The sequence below is a fragment of the Primulina tabacum genome, chromosome 2 (genome assembly GCF_025594145.1).
Source record: "Primulina tabacum isolate GXHZ01 chromosome 2, ASM2559414v2, whole genome shotgun sequence".
In the NCBI taxonomy this organism is placed as follows: Eukaryota; Viridiplantae; Streptophyta; class Magnoliopsida; order Lamiales; family Gesneriaceae; genus Primulina; species Primulina tabacum.
The window spans coordinates 133,541-159,886 of NC_134551.1; the positions used below are offsets into that span (position 1 = coordinate 133,541).

At 34.1% G+C, this 26,346-nt stretch overlaps 1 protein-coding gene across 2 annotated transcripts; it reads left to right on the forward strand.

Moving 5' to 3' along the window:
* Positions 1–1,416: 1,416 nt before the first annotated feature.
* LOC142521852 (ABC transporter G family member 15-like) lies at positions 1,417–6,400 on the forward strand. 2 transcript variants are annotated; one of them, XM_075625027.1, is made up of 9 exons: positions 1,417–1,880; positions 3,287–3,366; positions 3,446–3,907; positions 3,984–4,109; positions 4,301–4,432; positions 4,911–5,195; positions 5,292–5,564; positions 5,643–5,750; positions 5,894–6,400. In XM_075625027.1, exons 1-9 carry the CDS (start codon positions 1,658–1,660, stop codon positions 6,248–6,250), a joined length of 2,046 nt encoding a protein of 681 aa, XP_075481142.1. In that variant the 5' UTR covers positions 1,417–1,657; the 3' UTR covers positions 6,251–6,400. The 2 variants fall into 2 exon arrangements, with proteins under 2 accessions (XP_075481142.1, XP_075481148.1); XM_075625033.1 differs by lacking the exon at positions 1,417–1,880 and adding an exon at positions 2,152–2,319.
* Positions 6,401–26,346: the final 19,946 nt, after the last annotated feature.

A 26,346-nucleotide genomic window follows, 5' to 3' on the forward strand; every position in this document is an offset into this window, starting at 1 on the left:
AATCACATTTTAACCCCAAACTTGTCATGTTTCCCATTGCTTGCCGGGAAAGGTGAGGCATGCGAAATAAATGACAAAATATTACTTTTAATATGTTTTTATATATTTGGGCTTTGGCAAGTAATTATAGAAATTATTGTATTTATGGGCTATGATTCAGTTATTATTTAACTAGATCGAGTTTATTGTTTAACTCATTATATTGGATACGATTTCTTCTCAAGTATTTATCAAGATCTTTTTTAAATATCTATAAATTCATGTAAACTCGTATAGGTCAACGCTAGCCAAACTTTACGAAAATTTATAAATAGATAACTCTATTACAGTCATCAATGTATGTTAATGAAATTCTACCTATGTGGTTACTATCCTAACTTCATTTCAACGGATAAGATCTTGCCACACATATAATTTCAAAAAAAAAAGTGGGTCCTATATATGTATTGGATAAATTTTGACCATCCATCCTATATTGGGGCAATGTCTACATGGATATGATGAAATAAACCGATCCATGTAGACTATTTTTTTAGTAAAATGATCCAGTAATTTAGGATATTTATCGAGCAACTATTGTAGTGTTTTTGTCGGATATCCCGAAGCCACTCATTTTATTTGGACTCATTCGACTATTAGAAATTTATACGACAACTATCACATCATATATAGTTTTGCATAGAATTCAGTTAATAGTTAAGAATATACCTACCATGTATGATAATATAATGTATCATATTAAGAATTTAAGGGTTAATGTCATTATTTTTTACAAGGAAGTCTACCCAATGATAAAGAAGAATATTTACTTATCGAATAATGAGATGAGAAGAACAATATTTCAATACATGCATGCATGGGAGTTGAAAATAACTAAAATCGAAAAAATACCAAATTTTGACTATTAAATCGACTCAATGGGGAATATAACAAAAAAAAATTGTCATTTTTAAGGACAAATATAGTAATTTTGAACACCTCTGATTTTTCAGTACGTACCACCTTATTTCCAGTCACATAAATTTTGAGGCCGGTGATTGGATATTTTCTAATCAAATTGACTTGAATAATGTCAGGTCGCTATCTAATTATAAGTAATGTGACACAAACTTTTTTAGAGAACTTGCGATTCTTTTCGATCAGGAATTGCATTTATATAATTCAATAACTGAATATAAAGAATTTGAAAGCGTGCAACAGATTAATTCAGTTCAGTTTTTAAAAAATAAATTGAAAATTTCTTAATCTAGAAAATAGACTTTTTGTAGACGAGGGTTTTACTTCTATGGAGAAATGTTAATATATACCATTCAAAATGAAATAATATTTAATCTTTGCTAGTCACCAGTTAAAAAAGAACCATTGCCATTTGCCCATAACTTTGGCAGCTGCAAACTATTTAGTTCTGACCCCATGCATTAAATTTTGCATTGCCCTCAATCACCAGCTCCATTCCTTCCCTTTGGGTTCAAAAAAAAATTACCCAAGAATTTCTCACCCCGTAAGACCCCCACATTAGTCACTTGTACTCTAAATTATGGTGGGTTCGGCACTGTAGGAACACAAAAGCAACAAGTTTCAGTGCCCATCAAGGGTAAGGCTACTGCATGTACGTGTCGTCAAGTGTGAATCTAGGTGGTTTTTTGCGTCTTTGGTGATGGAAATAGAGGCGGCGGCGGATTTGGAGATGGGTATGCCGTGGAACGAGGGTGAGGCGTACTTGGTTTGGGAGGATTTGACGGTGGTGTTGCCGAATTTTGGCCAGGGTCCGACGAAGAAGTTACTTCATGGGCTGACCGGGTTTGCTGAACCGGGTCGGATCATGGCCATTATGGGCCCTTCTGGCTCTGGAAAATCCACTCTTCTTGATGCATTAGCTGGTATATATTTAGTTCTAGCTCTTCTTTAAAATTAATTAATAGTAGGTTACAGCTTGGCCAAACCAACTTAAATATACGTAGTTAGATCTATTTGTGGCAAAGTGAAGTAAGGTTCTAGTCTTACCCGAACCCGTAATTTTTCGATCTTAGATTCAACCCATTCTGATGAAAATAAGAAAATCACTAAAATCTCGGCCCCTTTGAATTATTACTGGAAAAATAAATACAGCATTTAAAGAGTTAGGAGCAGAGTAGTTGGAGTATTGAATGAAAGTATATTAATATACAAATAAGGTTCAGCATCATTTTGCATGCAGGCTGCTGCTTCTTGAATTATCACTAATATAATTCCATTGTCTGCATGGGCTATGTGTATATTTAGATGGCGGATCTTCCTTTAATTAAAAGAGATCCACTCCTTTTTTACATCATTGCTCAGGTTTAAGTAATTTCTTTTGAATTACTACTTGAAGGGGGTACTTTATTTCTTATTTTGAGAAAAATTAATTGGTTGACTGACTTTTTCATATTTAGTTACATGGAAAATTTAGTTGGCGGTACGTATACTTGTGTTTAAATTACTGTGAGGATTAGAAACTAAATCAATGTCGAAGTAAGAAATTATTAGAGACAGAAGGCTAGCTTGTTAGTGTGTGTGATATAATCGAATTATGTACAAAAAAAAAAGGAGTAATTAATAATCCCCCAAGAAGAGGGTGCGAATTTCTTTCTATTACTAACAAGTTAAGCGGAAAACAAAAACATGGTCATTTCAGGATTGTAAATAAAAAATCAACAGAACAAGATATAGTACATTATAATTTATTTGCACCAAAATGTTAAGGTTTTTTGTGATAAATGATATTAGCTCCCTAAAATTAGAGAAGAGACTGGAAAGGGTGCGTTGCAGACGCTTTTCAAATGTCGTACCTTGCAAGTGGGTAATTATAGATGCTAGAACAAAAGGTAATAATCCTAGTATTATTTGACTGTTAAAAGAGATCGATGATCACTATCATTAACTTCTAGTTTGGTGCTATTACACTTTACAGCCCCTCTTGACTGTAGTCTGTAAGGAGAAGATTTGAATTTTGGCCACGGCAATTGGGTTTTGGGCTCTAAAAAAATAATAGGTTTCATGCGAATTTACTTAGTTTATTGTTAAATGCATTATAATTTCAACACCCAAAAAAAAACTTAATAAAAATCATTCGACTACTTTCTTTGGTTGAGTGAATATATGTTAATAATTTCAGCAATCCATTTAACATAATATTTTGTCATAAACTAGTAGTCTTAATTTTATCATTTGAGCGTGACAGGAGCAGTTGAAATGGTATGTATATATGATTGTTTCTTTTTTCTATCCCTTGTTTCATGATTCACTAATTCATACTTTGCCACAGGTAGGTTATCAAGAAACATTTTCATGACAGGAAACATTCTTCTTAATGGCAAGAAACAGAGGCTCGATTATGGTGGTGTTGTAAGTATCCTTACTGCACATAATTCTTGAATTGCAAATGTGTTTTTCTAATACAATTATTGTGTTTCAACTGATTCAGGCATATGTTACTCAAGAAGATGTCTTGTTAGGGACACTTACTGTAAGAGAAACTATATCTTTCTCCGCCAACTTGAGGCTTCCGAACATGTCTTCTAAAGAAGAAGTAAAACAAATTGTAGAGGCAACTATAGCGGAAATGGGACTTCAAGATTGCGCTGATCGGCAGATAGGAAACTGGCAGTTAAGAGGCATAAGTGGTGGAGAAAAGAAAAGACTCAGTATCGCCCTCGAAATTCTCATACGACCCCGTTTGCTGTTTCTTGATGAACCAACCAGTGGCCTTGACAGTGCATCAGCATTTTTTGTCATTCAATCTATCAAGAATCTTGCTCGAGATGGAAGAACCGTTATCTCCTCAGTCCATCAGCCTAGTAGTGAAGTTTTTGCTCTGTTTGATGATCTTTTTTTACTATCCGGGGGTGAAACTGTTTACTTCGGAGAGGCCAAGGTGGCAGTGAAGGTATTTTGTGGCGAAGCTTCCCGTTTTTCCGTGAACCTTTGCTTGTTTTCTTAGAATCTTTATTTTGCTTTTTCAGTTCTTTGCTGAAGCAGGGTTTCAGTGCCCAAGCAGGAGGAATCCTTCGGATCATTTCTTGCGCTGTATTAACTCAGATTTCGACGTCGTGACAGCCACTCTGAAAGGGTCACAAAGACTACTCCAGGTATGAATTCTGAAACAAGTATACTCACTCTCTTTACTGCAATTAGTTTCATTCTTTCGTCAATTGGATTTTATGATGAATATATGCTAAAGATTCTCTTTACTGCATGCACCTATTTTCATTCTTACGTCAATTTGATTTTTTGATGAATCTAAGCTAAAGAAAATCACGTTCTAGCTCGGTAATGACAGGAAACACACAAATCATCAGACCCTTTTATGAATTTGGGAACGGCAGCTATTAAATCAGCGCTTGTTGAAAAATACAAGCACTCAGATTATCCAAGAAAGGCAAGATCAAGAATACGGGAACTATCTGCCATAGTAAGTAACTCATAATCAAGTGATCTTCCGTAACATTAAATTTAGTTCCTCGTGGCTCTTGCTTTGATGGTTTTACATGCTTTGCAATCTTGGTAGTGAACAATTTGTTTCCTATTAGTATGCTAGAAATACCGAGGTTGCATTTGGATTTGGATTTGGATGGATGAATTTGAAATCTATTGTTTTCAATTATATTTTTAATTGTTAACAATGAAACAATAAATGAAATCTTAAATTTATACTTTATTTATTTGCAGATTTAAAATGCATCTATTATCGGATGAACTTGAAATCAATAATAACTAATATGAAATGTTATATAAATATGAAAGATGTAGATTTTAAATTTTTGATTTTTTTTCCTCAAAAATACTATTTGAAATCTATAAATCCATTTAAACAAACTCATTCTTAGAGTAAATTTTGTTTTTGTGCAATTTAGATATGGTTAGATTAATAAAAAGATCTTGAATTGCAGCAAGGACTTGTTATTGAAACAATAAAAGGAAGCCAAGCAAGTTGGTGGAAACAGCTTCATACTTTAACGCACAGATCATTCTTGAATATGCATAGAGACATTGGCTATTACTGGTCACGAATAGTAATATACACCATGGTTGCTTTATGTGTTGGAACTCTATTCTATGACGTCGGCACTAGTTATACAGCGATCTTGGCTCGGGGAGCTTGTGGCGGATTTATCACTGGATTCATGACTTTCATGTCCATTGGAGGCTTTCCATCCTTTATCGAAGAAATGAAGGTCAAACACGAAAAAGAAAGAGACACGACTTTCACTGAACCTAGAGAGAAAATTAAAGAGACATTAACTACTTTTCTTAATTTTCTTGGTAAACAGGTCTTTTATCGGGAAAGGCTTAATGGGTATTACGGCGTTGCTGTGTTCATACTGTCGAACTTCCTCTCCTCCTTTCCATTTTTGTTCGCAGTATCCATCGTTACTGGGACAATAACATTCTATATGGTGAAATTCCGGCCCGAGTTTTCTCATTATGTCTTCTTCTGCCTCAACATTTTTGGATGCATTGCTATGGTAGAGAGTGTCATGATGATCGTAGCTTCATTAGTTCCCAACTTCTTAATGGGGCTCATAGCTGGTGCCGGAGTTCTTGTAAGTGTAAACGAATATATACAACAACCCTATTTAATCCTCTACATATATGTCCTTACCATCAGTATGTATTTGCAGGGGATTATGATGATGACTGCTGGATTCTTCCGTTTGCTATCAGATCTTCCAAAACCCGTTTGGCGGTATCCCATTTCATACATCGGCTATGGCGCATGGTCACTGCAGGTTCGTTTTATAATAAAATTTTAAAATACTGTCTACTAGTTCAAGGTAAGAAAAACCCCAAAATTCGGTTAGCATGCAAGAAATGCACCAAAAAAGTGTAATTTTTATTAACATGCTGTTGTTTCAATGTACGATGGAGACAGGGAGCTTACAAAAACGACATGCTTGGTCTTGTATTCGACCCTCTAGTACCTGGAAATCCAAAACTAAAAGGAGAGGATGTTGTTCGGAATCTATTCAAAATACCAATAGATCACTCGAAATGGTGGGATTTGTTAGCAGTATATGGACTTATAGTATGTTACAGGCTTCTCTTCTTCGTTATTCTCAAGTTGAAGGAGCGATTATCGCCCTACTTCCAGTCGATTTACACGAAAAGAGCATTGCATCGTTTCAAGAACCGGCCCTCGTTTAAGAGAAAGCCATCATACCCTTCGAAGAGGTACCAGAACCTGCATCCGTTGGCTTCTCAAGAGGGCCTCAACTCACCTATTCCTTAGTTCTTTCGTCAAACATTTGCAGGAAATCAAAGTGTCTTTCACTTGAAAACTTTTACTGCTGTCTTGCATAAAACTATTGAAATTTGTCTTCAGTGTTACTGCAATAATTGTTATGAACAATATAATTTTGTTGCTTCAAAATTTATTTAACTATATGATTTATTACACTTGAGATTCATGGTATATTTGTGTTGAATTCATATCTCATGTGTACCGTTGTGCAAAAAAAAAAAAAAATGAAGAATAATCTTTATCTATATATCTATATATCTATATGAGTGTAGATAATGAACAAAGTTTTTGTATTGTGATTTTACGACATTACCCAAAAATTATATATTGTTTGTAATAATTACATGGGCATTGGTGGGAAAATTATATAAAATTTAGGGACAAATTTTTATTAAGGAATTACTATAACTAAGAGTTTTGGTGATTTAGGGGCAAATTTGTATTAAGGAATTACTATAACTAGGAGTTTTGGTGATTGACAAAATCAAAACATCAATTAACTGTTTCAGGAAACAACTGCAATCTTCTGTGTATAACATAAATCAATTCAACCGTCTAAACTTATAATCCGTAGTCTTCAACCGCTTGAATTTCAGACCGTCTACCATTCAACAATTTGAAGCAGAAGAAGTCCAAACTTCCCAACCGGCTGTTCGAAGACTTTCAATCGAGTCATTAAAGAGCTATTTATTGCTCACTTAATGAAAGACATTCTCTAACCGGTTCAGGACATTCAATGGCTTTGCACCGCTACAAGTCAATCATATGCTATACCAGTCCCGATATTGATCTGCATTTATGTCACTATCCTATAAAAGAAATATTGCTTATATCCTACAAGTTCATGATTAAATGCCCTACTCTCGATCATGGCGACTGCCCCAATCTAACCAATTACACTCCAATGCCCCTGTCATCATCGGCCAAATGTTCTTCATCTTAGTCATCAAAATTGTCACCAACATAATTTTCGAAGTTCAAATTTTCTTCAAACTCGAAAATCATGCTAAAATTAGCAATACTTTTTCGAGCACCACTACCACTACCACCACCACCACCACATCTTGAATAAGAGGTCATCACAAAAAATAAAAAATGCATAGAATTTGTGGAAAATAGATAAATAAATTGGAGACACAACTGAATTAATAATTAAAGTAAACTTTATAAAATTGCAAGAATTGTTAGAACTTTTGCGAGAAGTCGTATTCCAGTAGCTAACAATTCCAGCATAACTAATGAAATCAGCAAATCATTTTAGCATGGTCAAGTTCAGCGGCCAAGATTCAGCAGATGGAATTCAACAGCCAAAGTTCAGCATCTAGGAATTCAGAAGTCGAGGAATTCAGTGCGAGATTCCAGAAGACCACTCAACATTCACTATTGATTCTTATCCAAACTCCTAACTGAAGCATTAAACTTGAAATCATGACAGATAACTATCATTAATTGGGAGGTTAACGGTCAGATTTTTACTTAAAAATATCACATTAACATCTGAGTTGGTGTTACCCAAAAATCTACATCGTAACACATAAAATCTGAGTAAGGAGCAGCTGTAATTTCGAGCAGAAATTAGTAGCGAGGAAAGATTATATTTCAGAATTCCACCGAAACGTTTTTAGCAATTTACTGTGAGTGTGCTTTCTGTTTTAACTTTTTATTTTTGATTTAAACTGACCAACATGTATTTTATGTGTTTACAGTATGATTCTTGAAAACTGTATATTTGAAGCACTGAAAATATGAACAAGTGGTATGAATTAAGCAATTTACAAGTGTGTGATTGCCGCTAAATTAAGCAAAATCTTCCTTCATTAACAATAAATAAAAGTCAATATTTAAAAATAGTGAATTGTCTTTTAAATCTTTCATTAATTAATAAATTTTAATTAATTATTAATATTAACTCAAGAATATATAATCTATTTATTTCTATTACATATATATTAATGTAGTTTAATTAATTCAATAATATATATATAAAAAATAAATCTAATCTATATTTATATATCTTGTTGGGACCGGGAAAGAGTTTAGAGGGGGTGTGAAAGAACTCTTTCAAATTTTTGTCTTTTAAAATCTGTTTTTCAACTGTTTTGAGGCGGTTAAAAATTCTTCTCAAACTGTTAGAAATGTGAACCACTGTTAAGTGCAGAAAAATGTTCACTTTTCCAATGATAGCTTAAAACTGTTGGCAAGTTTATCAACAAAATATAGCTAGAAAAGTAAGTGCTTGCGAAAAAATAAAAAACACAAGGTTTTTTATGGATGTTCGGAGATTGAATACTCTTACGTCACCCCTTCTTCCTCTTTAGGAAGGATTCCACTAAAAAACTTTGGCTTTACAAAACTCTTTGCAATAGCCCACTCCAATCAGGACTTATCACACTGTCTTTTTAGAACTCTTAGTGATCACTTTACACTTCTGGATTTTAAGAACATTTAGTTCACCAGACACCACGACTTAATCAAATAACCAAAAGGTTACTGATGTAAATAAACAATTTGACGTAGGTAGCACCAAAATGATCATTGAATGATCGAGTATTGAAGGGAAATATTATTTCCGATTTTAATTGATATATCTTATTGATTTAAATTATTTTCCTAATATTATGTTTCTTTGTTGATCTAATTGAGTTTAATATTTAATATGATTTTGCCTTTCTTAGATAATGAGATAATCTTCAAATATATTTAGAGATATGTTATCTATTGATGATATATGATATTGTTGTTTAAAAAGAGTTTATTCATAATAAAACTCTTATTTTCCATTGTGGTATAGGTTTCATTATGGAGGTAAAACTCTAATTCTATAAATAAGGGATCAAGGACATTGGTAAAGAGCTCTCTTGAATATCAATCATACATACACGGAGTGAAGATTTTTCAGAGAAAAATAATTCCCGAAGCCGTTGCTGTTTGAAGAGTTGTGGGGACCCGGACGCAAATTCATTCCTTAATCGTCTTTAGGAATAATTCAAATAATTATAATAAACATGGTCTAAATTTTTTTTTTTAAATACAAAGCGGAAACGTAATGTAATTCAATTCAAATTACATATTAAACATAAACATACAAATCTTGTATTATCTACAAGAATTCAACTAGGTTCAACTATATATCAGTGCTGAATCCTAAGTTGCTTCGAAGCCCGGATCTCCACACTATCTAGTCCAGCCTCGTTCTCTTCTTGACCCTGATCCTATCCCACCTGTTTCCATGCACACATACAAACAAGACAACAGCCGGATAACTCCGTTGAGAATTACATTCTCAGTATAAATCATGTATACATGCAATCATAAAAACAATATAAAATTATGTAACAGATATGTCTAACATGTATTCAAATCAGAATATAAATCAATATCAAGAATAAATCCTATTCTAAACATGTACCATCGTCAGGAACATAACTCATCATGTACCATATTCAGGAACATAATCAACATAACTCAATATAAATTGTCAATTAGACTCATGATTCCACATTTAAGACTAGACTCAATCCTAGTCTAGGGATCCCGGTTTCCAGAAGTTAGCATTCCCATATCGACCAACAGTAATAGAAAAGACTCCAGTTCTATTCACGTCGATAGGGTATCGATCACCAGTAATAGAAGAAGCTCTGATTCTATCCACATCGATATAGTATCGATCACCAGTAATACAAGAAACTCCGATTCTATCCACATCGATATAATATCGATCATCAGTAATAGAAGAGTTACAATTCTATCCACAACGATACAATACTGATCACCAGTAATAGAAGAAGCCACATTTATATCCACATCGATAGCCAATCATCCGGTGACAGACTTTGGCACTATCGCCAATACACTATCTTGTGACATCGTGCAATGTGCCCGTGGCGATCCCACCACTATCAGGCACTTCTGTCACAAGATTACTCGTCTAATACCTGCTGTCTATAAATCAAGAGAACAAGTACATCAATCAAATCAATACAATAAGGTAAAGTATGTGATTTAGGGAAACTCGAGCCAAACCTCACTCGAGTTGTGCAATCACAACTCAACATTAATTTATACCTTTATCTTCTCGGTCCGACGAAGACGAAGTATCGAAGTCAACTTTGTCCATACCCAATCTGATAATAACAATCGAATAGATACAATATCAGTACATAACTCAGTTCAAAACCTGTTCTGATCAATACTCAAATCAAAACATAATCAGATCAATGCCAATCGACATACGATACCACAATACAATCTCAACCAATCCCGAATCTTATCAATATCAATTTACGGATGTTTCGACGGCATAACAGTACAGTCTCGATAACCCCGTCAATTCCAACACCACAGATATAATACCAGAACTCATAATCAATATCGGTGCAACTCATAATTTCAATAACAATATAAATCTGAGATCGAATCTCAATTAATCAATTCCAAAAATCATAACAATTACATAACCAGTCTGTTCTTTAATCTGACTTCGATTATACGATTTCCACTGTATCAGAAACACCATATATGATTCCTATTCAATTCTGACAATATCATAATTTCAAATCATATCTAAATGTAACAAAACTTACGTCTTGTAGAAGCCTGCGTCGATAGGAACACAGTACTGAAGTCGGATTCAAAATCAGACGGGCGGATTTCTCACAAATCGAATTAAACTCTTTCGAAGGACTTTAACCCTATCTTGGCCCTCCGTTTCTTTCTTTCTTCGGAAGGTTGAGGAGAGAAGCTTGTTATATATATCCCATGCATGTATAGAAACGTGGCATGATTCTTCAAGCAACACGTCTCGCGCTCGGGCGGTCATAAATTTCCGCCCGGGCGCTTGTTCGGCGCTCGGACGGTTAAAACTTACCGCTCGGGCGCGGCAGTCTCTGTCGAGATACTCAGCCGATCATCTCCAGGCGCTCGGGCGGTAATATTCTACCGCTCGGGCGCCAAACATTCTGTCCAAACTCATGGTGCATTGGCGCTCGGGTGGTTCTTTTCTACCGCTCAGGCGCGAGATGTTCGGTCCAACCTCTTGGCTTATAATGTAACGATGCCCTGCTTCTTCATTTGAGTTCCTATAACCTCAGTTCTGTCAATTAATCAACGTCTGATTACAGCAATTAAATCTCGGGCATTACATTTCTCCCCCCCCCCCTTAGATATGATTTCGTCCCCGAAATCACAGGCAATCAAATCAGATAAAGAAAGAAATGTATAATAGAATCAGTCATAACTCCTTTCAGTGTAATAACTCTGAACATCGCTACCTCATATCAGGCTCAGTCTTCCAGGTAGCCTCTTCGTTGCCCTGATGATTGTACTGTACTTCCAAACGCGGAATATTCTTCAACCGGAAATATCTTTCTTTCACGAATCTCTGATTTCAATTTGAAGAAGAATTCAAGAAGTATAATATCATCATACTACTTAAGATCATTCTGATAAAATCAATTGCAAATACTGGCTATACAACATCCGTATATAACAATCAATAGTTCCTAACAACTCAATCTCGGTCTCAAATACCAACAGTCATCGCCTGACGTTGGCATATTTCATATCAACTTCCGAGCTGCCTTCCTTTGCTCCTGAATCAGTTTCATTTTCTTTATCAGATCTTTGATCCCGTCAAATTCAATCTCAGGCATCACCGCAGTATTATCCCCATACGAAGGAAATCCGCAGTTCTTACTGTACAATACCTCGACTAAAACTATTTCGATATCCATCTAATAGCTATTAGTGTACAATAATTCATAAAGTGACAAGACATCAGGTAGCTAGTGCTAAAATCCAGCACTACAATTCCTGGATATCCTCCAGTATCTAGATAGTTCGCTCCGACTATCCGTCAATCTATAAACCATAGATAAAAATCATGCTATACATTCTGTTAAAGGTACGAAATCAACCAAAAATCACGGTATGATATAATCAACTCTAGCATTCAATACAATCTGACCCCTTTTCTGACATACCTCTCAGTCGTCTTGTCATATCTGTATGTCATCCTGTACAATATAACATATATAGAATTGAACAATCGTTTAATCATAACCACATTCCTGGTACATTCTTGGCAAGATTTCGGTAAATCTATCACAAGATCCATAGAATTGTACTCCTATTTTCATTCAGGAATCGATAATCTGTATAACCAATCTCCTGGTTTCTATCTTCCTGTCTTCATCTGTCAGCGATTTAGACATTTCAATACAAATTCCGACAAAACTGATTTCATTTGTTTACATCAAAACTGTCCGTTCGAATTATCACATATTTCCTGTTACCAGAATAGTACTGAATCTACTACTGTGTGCCTCTGACAATACCTGTCATTTCAAATTCGAAATATCTGGGACAAACAAATCAGCTAGTTATATAAACTAAAATATTACCTACCTGGTATTCTAATCGACGCACTGTTCTGACTATCGAAATCAAGTTCTGAACAGTCTGATCAAACTTCTGAACTGCTGTAATTCTCAAAATCAACTCTGAGTCGGCTTGAACTGTATATAATCTCAACGGTTCATAACAATCGGCATCAAATACGGATTCAGAATAACAGCAATATCGGATCGGATTCAAAATACCAATCATTTATACTAATATAGTAAACACATAAAACGCAATTTCTGACATTTCTGACATTTCAATTCTTTCAATTCAATCAATATCATTCTGTACAGAAGTCTAAAATGAAATTCATACATGTTATCAAATCAAGGCTGAAGTCGCTTTCCCTGATATAAGACAAACCCGGAATTTCATCTGGAACGACTATAGCAACTCTCCTGCTACTGACAAATCATTCCCAGATAGGCTCAACTTCAGTAATCAACTGAATACATAAAGAATTACTCTATTCTTTTCGATAATCATCGAATTATACATAATACGGATATAAAGGAATTCAAAATCGAGAATCCTTACCGTATATCATTCTTTCATCGGCCATTTCAGGTCCGAATCTTACTATCTCCTGGCAAGCATCTATAATAGTTCTGTACTTGTTAGCATATTAATATCAATGATGTAGTCAGAATCAGATAACACAAGTACAACACAATCTAATTCAATCTCCTGGTTGTCGACAAACATGACAACTACCCAGTACACCTCGGCATTGTTCTGTGGGATGCCTTCCTCCATAGGTTCTACAATAAACTCCGGTGTAACTCGGGCTAGAACCACTGGAGCTAGATGAACCGCTCCCTAACTTCTTGAACTGTTTCTTTCGAGCTTTCAGCAAATCTTGCTTCCCACTCGTATTGCCACTATCTAATCGGAGAGGGAATTGTTGTGTCTGGGCTTGCATTGCATACAACCTTTCTTGTTGTCTAATTAGACTCGCCTCAGCTCTTTTTGCTTTATTCAAAGTATCAGTAAAATGGTAAGGTCGCTGCATATTTATCAATGCAACTATCTCTGAATTCAATCCTTTGATGAACTGCTCAGTTACAGCTTCATCATTCCCAGCTATCTGAGGAACAAAACTCAGTAGAGTAGAGAATTTAGCAACATATTCTTCAATATTCAGTTGGCCTTGTCTCAAATTCTCAAACTCTGATCTCTTGTCCTCTCGGTACGATCCTGAGAAGAATCTTCGATAAAATTCAGCTTTAAAGACTTCCCACGTAATCACCGTACCCCGCTGTTCTAATACTCTTTTTGTTGTAATCCACCAACTCCTAGCGACCTCGTGTAACTGATTGGGCACCAGTTTAATTCTCCGTTCATTTGGATAATCAAGTGAATCAAACTGTATCTCTATGTCATCTAACCAATTCTCACAATCTTCAGACGTCTCAACACCCCTCAGAATCGGCGGCTGAAATGACTGAAACTGTTTCAACTGTGTTTCCATCGGAGTTTCTGATATATCTATCTGATCAGTCGAAGTACTACCCCTTTCCGGAATTCTTCGAGGAGGTATATCTGATTACCACAAGGGTTAGTATCACATGAGATAAATCAATCTCAGTCCTTTTCTGATCAGCTTACCTTCTGATCAAGAATTGGTTCTGATTCAATTTCAAATCAAACATATTACCAAATCAACTCAGCTACTCAGGTAACATGTATTTAAAAGCAGTAAACATAATATCATGCTAGCATACACAATGTAATTCCACATTATAAGTAAATCACATGCTAGCACTCCCATGCAGGAAGAAAAACTCAATCTACCCCGCTCACTCTCTTCTATCTCAATCTCAAGAACCTACAGTTCTAGAACCTACTGTTCTGGAATCTAATGCTCTGATACCACCTGTTGTGGGGACCCGGACGCTAATTTATTCCTTAATCGTCTTTAGGAATAATTCAAATAATTATAATAAACATGGTCTAAATTTTTTTTTAAATACAAAGCGGAAACGTAATGTAATTCAATTCAAATTACATATTAAACATAAACATACAAATATTGTATTATCTACAAGAATTCAACTAGGTTAAACTATATATCAGTGCTGAATCCTAAGTTGCTTCGAAGCCCGGATCTCCACGCTATCTAGTCCAGCCTCGTTCTCTTCTTGACCCTGATCCTATCCCACCTGTTGTCATGCACACATACAAACAAGACAACAGCCGGATAACTCAGGTGAGAATTACATTCTCAGTATAAATCATGTATACATGCAATCATAAAAACAATATAAAATCATATAACAGATATGTCTAACATGTATTCAAATCAGAATATAAATCCATATCAAGAATAAATCCTATTCTAAACATGTACCATCGTCAGGAACATAACTCATCATGTACCATATTCAGGAACATAATCAACATAACTCAATATAAATTGTCAATTAGACTCATGATTCCACATTTAAGACTAGACTCAATCCTAGTCTAGGGATCCCGGTTTCCAGAAGTTAGCATTCCCATATCGACCAACAGTAATAGAAAAGACTCCAGTTCTATTCACGTCGATAGGGTATCGATCACCAGTAATAGAAGAAGCTCTGATTCTATCCACATCGATATAGTATCGATCACCAGTAATACAAGAAACTCCGATTCTATCCACATCGATATAATATCGATCATCAGTAATAGAAGAGTTACAATTCTATCCACATCGATACAGTACTGATCACCAGTAATAGAAGAAGCCACATTTCTATCCACATCGATAGCCAATCATCCGGTGACAGACTTTGGCACTATCGCCAATACACTATCTTGTGACATCGTGCAATGTGCCCGTGGCGATCCCACCACTATCAGGCACTTCTGTCACAAGATTACTCGTCTAATACCTGCTGTCTATAAATCAAGAGAACAAGTACATCAATCAAATCAATACAATAAGGTAAAGTATGTGATTTAGGGAAACTCGAGCCAAACCTCACTCGAGTTGTGCAATCCCAACTCAACATTAATTTATACCTTTATCTTCTCGGTCCAACGAAGACGAAGTATCGAAGTCAACTTTGTCCATACCCAATCTGATAATAACAATCGAATAGATACAATATCAGTACATAACTCAGTTCAAAACCTGTTCTGATCAATACTCAAATCAAAACATAATCAGATCAATGCCAATCGACATACGATACCACAATACAATCTCAACCAATCCCGAATCTTATCAATATCAATTTACGGATGTTTCGACGGCATAACAATACAGTCTCGATAACCCTGTCAATTCCAACACCACAGATATAATACCAGAACTCATAATCAATATCGGTGCAACTCATAATTTCAATAACAATATAAATCTGATATCGAATCTCAATTAATCAATTCCAAAAATCATAACAATTACATAACCAGTCTGTTCTTTAATCTGACTTCGATTATACGATGTCCACTGTATCAGAAACACCATATATGATTCCTATTCAATTCTGACAATATCATAATTTCAAATCATATCTAAACGTAACAAAACTTACGTCATGTAGAAGCCTGCGTCGATAGGAACACAGTACTGAAGTCGGATTCAAAATCAGACGGGCGGATTTCTCACAAATCGAATTAAACTCTTTCGAAGGACTTTAACCCTATCTTGGCCCTCCGTTTCTTTCTTTCTTCGGAAGGTTGAGGAGAGAAGCTTGTTATATATATCCCATGCATGTATAGAAACGTGGCATGATTCTTCAAGCAACACGTCTCGCGCTCAGGCGGTCATGAATTTCTGCCCGGGCACTTGTTCGGCGCTCGGGCGGTTAAAACTTACCGCTCGGGCGCGGCAGCCTCTGTCGAGATACTCAGCCGATCATCTCCTGGCGCTCGGGCGGTAATATTCTACCGCTCGGGCGCCAAACATTCTGTCCAAACTCATGGTGCATTGGCGCTCGGGCGGTTCTTTTCTACCACTCAGGCGCGAGATGTTCGGTCCAACATCTTGAGATGTTCGGTCCAACATCTTGAGATGTTCGGTCCAACCTCTTGGCTTATAATATAACGATGCCCTGCTTCTTCATTTGAGTTCCTATAACCTCAATTTGTCAATTAATCAACGTCTGATTACAGCAATTAAATCTCGGGCATTACAAGAGTGGTGATCACCGTGTTGCTCTGAATGTTGCCAACATCTACAGACAATATCCGTAACGATGTTGACTGAAGATTGCATCTAATTGATCGTGCTATTCGGGATCAATTTTTTGCTTTCTTAAATTACAGTTTATTATTTTTGGTTGTTTTAGAAAGCTTTTATTTTCTCAAAGTGTTGAGAAAATTGATTTTTGTAATAATCACTAGTGATAGGTTTTTGTAAACGATTTGGTTTTCTAGTGATTAATTTTTGTCATAAGACACCGCACAAATATTTATACTTGTGCAAATTTAATCTCGTCTATTTGTTTATGTTAAGTGAATTTGTGTTACAAAATATAATATTCCGCTGCATGTTGTCCGAGATGTTGTAACATCTGGAACAACATTTAATTCTGACAAAACACAAATTCTCTGTTTTACATCATATACTGATATTTTTATTATTTGTGGTATCTGTCGCACAATACAGTTCTTACAAGTATCTTTCTGTTTTGAGCGTGCTAAATGAGAGATGAAGTATATAGACTTTGATATCGCTCTAAATATGTGGATTATGCAAGCTTTAAAAATTTCACTTCAGTGAGTTGAATAGTTTTTTCGCGTTATTGATCTGATGTGTTGCATATTATCTTCTCTATTAATATAAACGTTCTTCTCAACAGTCAGTATGAGTAACGTTAATCTGCAATGGAGGTAAGTTGTGTCACTATCAGCTGCAGCCGCAATAAATGTTCTTCAGATGAGCATTTAATGTTCTTTTTGCTAGTGAGGCCTTGAATCTCGTTGCTTGATGAATTGCTTCAGAGTTACCGTTTGTAGCATCTGTTTTTACCTACAGATTCTTGTAAGGTATAAATGATCTTTCCTTTTCTAGGGTGGTAATAAATGCATACCATTCTCGGGACTGATGCAAAAGCTAGTTAATTTTGAATCGGTGCAAACCATTAAATGTGTAGAGCCGATCAGAGAATGTCTTGTATTAAGTGAACAATAATTAGCTCTCTTAAAGATGTCTTTGAATCAGCCGGATCTTCTTTTACAATAAACGGTTGATCGCTCATTTATTGCAAACCGGTTGAGGTTAGACTCTCTATGCTTTAGCCGGTTGAGAAGTAGATTTGTTGTTTGAACAATGTGGTTGAACTGATACTTGTTACACAGATAATGTGCAGCTGTTTCCTAAAACAGTGAAGTGATGTTTTGATTTTGTCACTAACCAAAATTCTTGGGTAATAATAATTTCTTAACATATCTTTATCTTTTAATTAATTCGATAATATATATATATATATATACACACACACACACATACATATTCATTAATTAATGAACTTTAATTAATTCAATAATATATAAATATAAATATAAGTCAAATCTAAATTTATGTAATCATACATAAATATAATTTCATGTAATTCTCTTCATTAAATTAAATAATAAAATTATATATATATTTAGTTTAGTTTTTATTTTCTTTATTAATCAATAGATTTTTGTAAAGTCTCGAAAATTTGAGGGTCTACGTGAACCACGTGCATGCTATGTATTTTAATTAAATAGTTTTTATTAAATGAATTAAAAATGGTGTTCATGTTTACATATTTAAAATGTATCTTTCTACATGAATGCGTAAAACGGTGTTTTAAAATGTTATTCGATACGCGATCGAGGAACGGAGACCGGGGACCATATGGGAGAAAATATTTTATTAAATTATTATTTTTAATGGTTTAATGTGTGGTTTATTTTAAATGAAATTTTCGAAAATGAGGTGCTTTGAAGTGTTTTTACACGTCGAGTCGTATTTTTAAACGTTATTCAATTTTTACGAAAATATGAAATTTTCGAGAACTCGGCTAATATTTTCACAAATTTTCATAAAAAAATATTTTAAATATTAACTGATGGGTTTAATGGGCCTAATATACTAGGTTAATGAGCCTAAGCTTGCATCATGTGTTTTATATCAAACTTAAAGCCAACAAACCCTCACAATACACACACAACTCACGCTCACATCATACAAACACACACTAGGACTCTTCATCAGCTAAGACACATACACATCACACGATTTTTGGAGAGAAAATCACGTGGAAGTCGAAGGAATTCAGCAAGGGTCCCTTTCCGCCAACGTTCCTCGCATCGTCAATTTGTTTTCAAGCGTAATACACGCAAAGGCACGTCTTAATCTCTTTTTCTCATCTTCTAGGAGACCTAAAAGGGGCTGTATGGTGGTTCAAGAGGGGCTGCACGATGCTAGGTGTGAAGAGATGATGGCTCGAACCAAAAACGTTGGTTATGCATGTGTTAGGGTTCGGCTAGGGGGCGGCTTGCTTGCTAGGTGCATGAGCTGCTGTTAGGGGCACGTTCAAGGGTCCTAAGAGAGGCTAGTCCAGGTCCTTGGCTATCACATGGGGGCTGGAGTGAAGGCTAGGGAGGAACCGCGCATGATGAGGAGGCGCGCTTGGCTTGCAGTTGTGAGTTTGGGGGCTGGCTTTGTATGGGCTGTAGAGGCTGGTCCAGTAGGGTCATAAAGGGTTCATTCTAGGTCATAGGAGGGTTGATCATGGTCTGTTCCACTCGGTTAGGTCTAGGTTCGAAGGATTTGAGGATAGCTTGGGCTAGGGTTTGATCAACATAGGGCAGAATTTTTCAGTAGCTTACTAGGTTTGATCAAGGGTCCTAATTGGCTTGGTTTGGGTTGAATATGATTTATTTAGGTGTTATTAAGCTTTGGTTCAAGTTTGGTTAAGTTTCGAATCAGTACGAGTCAAAACCGGGATATACGTCTAAGTTAAAAAAAACGAATCGAGGAAATTATCGAAAAGCTAAATTTTAAGCCTAAAGAATATTTAAGGGAGTAGTTTTAAGGTAATAGGTTAAGTTTGGAGTGATGTGGGACGTCGTTTTGAGGTCTAGGGATAAATATGGAAAGTTATGCTTCTAGGGGTAAAACGATCATTTTACACCTAAAATTGTTAGACGTCCTGACAGTACCCTAAATTCTGTAATATATGCTAAAATGTTTATTTTAAATGTTTATGAAATTATATGATGAAACAGTTAATGCTAAAATTACACATAGATAAATTCATCGATTCACAGCTGATACGAAATTCACAATTAACGATCCGAGTTCAATAAAAGGAAAATGTATACGTATATGATGAAAGGAAAATTACTTAAGTTTATGTATGTTAATGAAAAGCTAATTTAAGTAAAAATATTTTTACTGTTGCATGTGGATGTATATGTATTACTTGTTATCATTGTTAAGGTTTGCTGAGTCAATAGACTCACTAGGTGTGATTGATGCAAGTGAGCATGATGTTGATGTTAATGAGGGACTTTGTTGGTTAATCTTACTGAACTGAAGGTGCACACAACACGAGGACCAGCGTTAGTTTTTCCGCACTTACGTTTATGACTTATGCTAAATGATTTGAGTTATTTTTAACATTTTATTACTTATGTTGATTTTGAGAGGATGATAGAGTTAAGTTAGTTTTGAAAATGTTAAAATTAGGTTTGATTGACGATTTACGATTTTATGCTTTGAGTTTATTTCTTTTGAATTTTTCAAATAATAGTTGATTGATTTATTTGAGCCTCCTTTATAGCATGTCTCAGTAAATCGAAAGTGCAGTTCATATTCCTTTCCATTGACTCTGATTTCTTTCATTTCATTTATTTTGTTCGGATCTTCCTCTTTTTTCCGGAAAAAAAGAAAGAATGGTGTCAAAAATATGTATATATGTATAGATATGTTACGGCCGAATAGTATAGAAAGGAAAAAAAATTATAGTACTAATTCAAGAATATATAATTATAAGTAAAAATTTAATCTAAATCTATATAAATATATATAATAATCAATTTATTTTTATTACTTATATATTAATGGGCTGTAATTAATTCAATAATATATATATATATATATATATATATATATATATATATAAAAGAGTCGATGTTTGAAAATTGTACATTGTCTTTTTCATCTCATTCTCTTCATTAAATTAAATAATAAAATAATATATTTTTGTTAATTTTAGATTGTATTGTCTGTATTAATTAATTATTGAATTTTAATTATTAATTCAAGAATATATAATTGTGTTGGAACATTTCATGTTCGCAATCCTGATTTTGATGTTAACAAAACTTGTTATTGTGTTTCTAATATATTTACTCAAGTGTGAAGTTATTAGCACAAAAAGGAAATTGAAACTGAGTTTAGCAAAACTGAATTTCTGACGAGTTTCGGTGTATTGATGATATTTCTCAACTAGATGATTTAAATGACAATCCGCCAACTACACCGATCAGAAAACTCAATTTGAAACAAGTCGTATTTCACGTCAGTTGGGCAAAATCGAATAGTATATAGGTCAAACCGGTTGCTGAATGACCAAAATGATTGCACGAAAACATTAATTAGTTGGGTATGAGCAGTTGCGGTATTTTTGGCCATATCTCTCGGCTCGGTTATTTAAATAAAGCGATTCAGTATGTGTTGGAAAGATAAGATGATGATCTACAAATCATCTTCAGAAGTCAAGTCTGAATCGAAACTTAAGATACTGATAAATGACGATGAAGCTACTGGTTTTGCACAATCTGATCAGTTTTCAACCGCTGAACAGTTTCAACTGCTGAACGACCAGTTTTAAGCTCTGGAAAATGTCCAGCAAGGCAAATTTGACTGTTGCAATTTCATAAATAGTACAAAAAAATTTCAAACGATCATATTCTTGTGTCTAACGTATATGTCATTGTTGGGGCTTATAAATATATCATCTTAAAGATCAAACAAGAGTTTTTGAAGGGGACTCAAAGCATGGGCAGAAATATGCTATTTGAGATGACAAGCCCTTGTGTGATGATACATTTGAGATGTACACTTTAAATGATAAATTCCACATACACAATCACTCACACATATACAAGAGAGTTGAAATTCAAAGTTTAGTTGAGTGAACTTTCACACAAAGACATTAAAGATTGTGTTTGTAGTCTTGGCTTAAAATACGTTTAGAGTATGCTAGGAGTTTCAATTAGGCAAAAGAGATAAGTTCTAAGTTGAAATGAGTTTGTACAAGGTATTGTATAAATCAAAGTCTTCTAGTGGATCTTTCCCAAGAGGAAGAAGGGGTGACGAAGGAGTTGTTAATCTCCGAACATCCATAAACAAATTTGTGTCTATTTATTTATTGTATTTATTTATCATTTCCATTTCTTTTAAAGATGCATAGTTAAAGCATTTTATGTGTTATTCAAATACCAAAATATTGCATACCAAGTGTTTGATAAAATGCTTCAACCAAAATATTTTCACTCGTTCAACTTGTATATATCTTAAATGCTTTACAAAAATGTTTAATCGGTTTCGACGAAAGATTATTTTGAGTGTCTTCCGCTTGGTTTGAAACCAAACTCGATTTAATTTATCTGTGTTCAATATTTCAAGAATAGAGCTATCATAGCTCAACGATGATCCCCCTAATCAATCGTAACAAATTATACATATAAATTACATGAATGTAGTTATATTTATTATTTATATGTATATCCATATATTTATTATATGGAGTTGAGTAAATTAATGGTGATTAGTGCCGTGAATGACACTCAAGAGTCATCAAACAATATTTAATTCATGCCTATTGAAGAATAGTATAATAAAATTCTAATATTGTATTATGTATTGTTTTCTAACTAATATTTTATATTTTATTTTATATTATATTTCAATTTATTGTATTTAATTATTGCATTCAATATTTTATTCACTTCGTGTAAGTTTTGCAAATAAATTTAAGAAAAAGACACAATTGTATACATGATTATCTTTTTTTTTTTTTAGTTTAGTTTGTATTCTTTATCAATTACTTAATGGATTTTAATTATTCTTCATTAATTAATAATGAATTTTAATTATTAATTCGAGAATCTATAATTATAAATATAAATCTAATCTAAATCTATATATAAATATAATAATCTATTTATTTTTCTTACCTATATATATATATATATATATATATATATATATATATATATATATAAAAGAGTCAATGTTTGAAAATTGTGAATTATGTTTTCATGTTATTCTCTTCATTAAAATAAATAATAAAATAATACACTTTTGTTTAGTTTAGTTTGTATATTCTTTATTAATTAATTAATTCAAGAATATATAATTATAAATATAAATAAAAATAAAAAATCTAATCTAAATCTATATAAATCTATATATATATATATATATATATATATATATATACATGAATGTTGTTGCATTTATTATTTATATGTATATTAGTATATGTATTCTATGGAGTTGAGTAAATGAATGGTGATTATTGAGGTTCATAACACCTGAGAGTCAGTCAAATAATATTTAATTTAGGCCTATCGAATAAGAATATAATTGAATAATAAATTGTCTGCCCAATTATTAGCTTTGGATGTTATTTGAATGAAATATGTTTTTAATTTTTTTCTTTCTAATTTTAGCTTATAGTTAGGTTGTTCTTAGGGATGTAAACGAACCAAATCATTTGTGAACTATTCGAAGCTCGATTCGATAAAAGCTAGTTTGAGCTCGTTTAATGAGACTCGTTAAGATAAACAAACCAAACTTAAGCTTTACAGTATTCGGCTCGTTAGCTCGTGAACATGTTCGTTGGTAAGTTCATAAGTAATCTTTTAGATGAAAAAATAATAGTTTTGATATTTGATTTATTGATTTTACATATTATTTATGAAATATATAGAAAAAATATATTAAATTTATCTCGAAATTGTCTTTTCATCTATTAATCGTGTATTTGTTTCTTAACTCTAATATTGCATTGTATAATGTTTTCTAACTAATACATGATATTATATATTATAGTAAATGTACTTTATTATATTTAATTATTGCACTCAATATTTTAATCACTACTTCATATAAGTTTGATAAATAAGTTTAAGAAAAATATATCCCAAACAAGTGTTTACATGATTATTTCCTGAAATAATTTAATCAATCTCTTTAAAAAATCAATTTAGTAGCATAAACATGACAATATAAGTGTTTAATATCCAATTTCTCCTTAAAAATTATGTCATATACAACATTTATTCACTATGTGCGCACTAGACTTGTCAAATTGGGTCAGGCCCATCAGGCTGGCCCGCCCCGCTATAAAAATTGAGCGAGTTGTGTTGATAAAATAGCAGCCCGTTTGGAGGCGGGCAAAATAGGCTGAGCCCGTTTGGAGGCGGGCAAAATAGGCTGAGCCCGTTTGGGTTGCGGGCAAGACGGGGCGAGCCTAAACGGGGCGGGCCAAAGTAGGGTAAAATTTTATATTTTTAAATTTTATATAAAAATTAGAATAAGTTTCTTGCGCCTTCATCACTCTCTTATCTTATTTCTTCCTTATTTTTTTCTTGCACCTTGCCTCCATCACTCATTCTGGTAAAATCTAAATCTATGTGCTTCTTCTTTTTTTCGAAGATGTTATGCTTTCCTCCGTTTTTTGTAATAGATATAGGCTACATGAATAAAATTTACAGATAATTTACTGAATGACAAAGTTAAATTTTGGTTTAGGAATTTATTGATAATTTACCTTTAGAACAAATATATATAAAGAAAATAAACAGGGAGAAATTTACTTCGTGTCTTTTAGATGCAGAAAATGATGAATCTACAAATATTAAAACAAAATCATCCCGAGAAGGATCCAATGTTATTGAAATTTTTGATGTAGAAACAGTGGATAAAATTATTGTAGAAGATCAAGATTATGGAATTTAATGAAAATCGACTCTATAGTATTTGTTTAATTTCTTCATATTTTGTTTAAGCACTTTACATTTTATGGATTATGTTGTTTGCTTCTTAATTTCTTATTTCAATATTTTTAAGTATTTTATGAAACTATTTAACTAAAATATATTTTTCTTTTATTTTATTGCAATACTATTTAGTATTTTTTTTAAAAAAAATAAACGGGTCGGCCCGTCTAACCCGCGGCCCAAGGTGGGTTGGGCTGGGTTGGCCATTTAGAGGACCGCCAAAATGGTAGGCTGGCCCGCCCCGTCAACCCGTTTTGACATACCTAGTGCGCACATGTTGCTTGTCTGAGTAAAATAAGGGAAAACACGTATAAACAAGTACAATAATAATAAGGGGAGAACGTAACCATATTAGATATTAATTGATGTCATAGAAGTACATACATCCAATCCTGGTTGCGCCCAAACATCACACGAGGATTCCTATTTTTGGATCAACCCCCGGGGGTAAAACTCTTGCCTTGGTCTCCATCGGCTCCTCCTTACAAAGTATCCGATGATCGCACAAATCTTCTCAGAAACACCGTTATCACGGCCCAACGGATCATACATGGCATCTTGGAGGCTTTCAGAGAAGATCATGAGAATCTTAGGTGGTTGGTAATGGGGACGATGACTCGATATTTTTGTCGATAATATAGTCGATGGATCATAGAAAGTATTATTATTTCGGGGGGCAGTCGGAGTTTGTTTTGTCGAATCATTGGTATTCTTTTAGCCAGGGATTTGGAGGTTCTGGATTTATTTTGAGTTATCCCTAGGCAAAAGTGTTGGCTGAAGATATGGAGAATTGTTTGTTGAGATATAGGTATACTTTGAAACCTGCCGCTGATCTTACTACAATGTCTTGTATTGCTGATATTGGAGTTAGCCTCACTTCCCTCAAAGGATTGCATCAGGTATATCTAAGTGGCACGACGACTCTAAAATATATAGTATCAAGTATCAACTTTAACAACGATTAAATTCATTTTAAAAGATTTTTATTGTATTCAGATAATTCAAATTCAATTATATTTTTAACTATTATATATGGTACTTAAATTGCAGATTGACATGAGCAGTGATATATCAGGTTACCTATCCTCCCACCCACAGTTCCCTTACTATCCCTGCATCATTTCGACTTTGTTGACCCATTCATTCCCTCCATGAACCGATACGAATCCACACGCCACCTCATGGCTGCAGCAGCAGCAGAAGACCAGTACCCGAATGCTGCAGCAAACAATCTGCTACCACCGTGAAAAAAGGTGGTCGTTATCTAATTCTTGGGGTTATTCTCTTAGAGCAGATGCCCTATAAGCCCCAACTGTTGGCTACGGAATTTATTGACTCAATTGTAACAAACAATCTTTATTTTAATATAATGAATTATTTCATGGTTTGTTATTTCTTTATCTGTATACTCATGTGATCAACATTGAAAAAGACCTTGATTTTACTTTAATACAAATGAATCGTGATTCGATGTTAAAACTCATTTGTAAACACTGTATAATCTAAATTAGTTCCTAGTCGATTCAGCAGCCTAAAATATAGATAAAGGTCGCTCGAGCTCGAGACTAGCATTTGTGATGTTGTGTACCGCGTTTCTTGGTAAGGGCATAGAGATGTCCAAACACGCAGATGGATAGTCATATGATGATTATACCGAACTGCCCTCCCTAGGACTTTCCAAGTGGTTATCATTCATC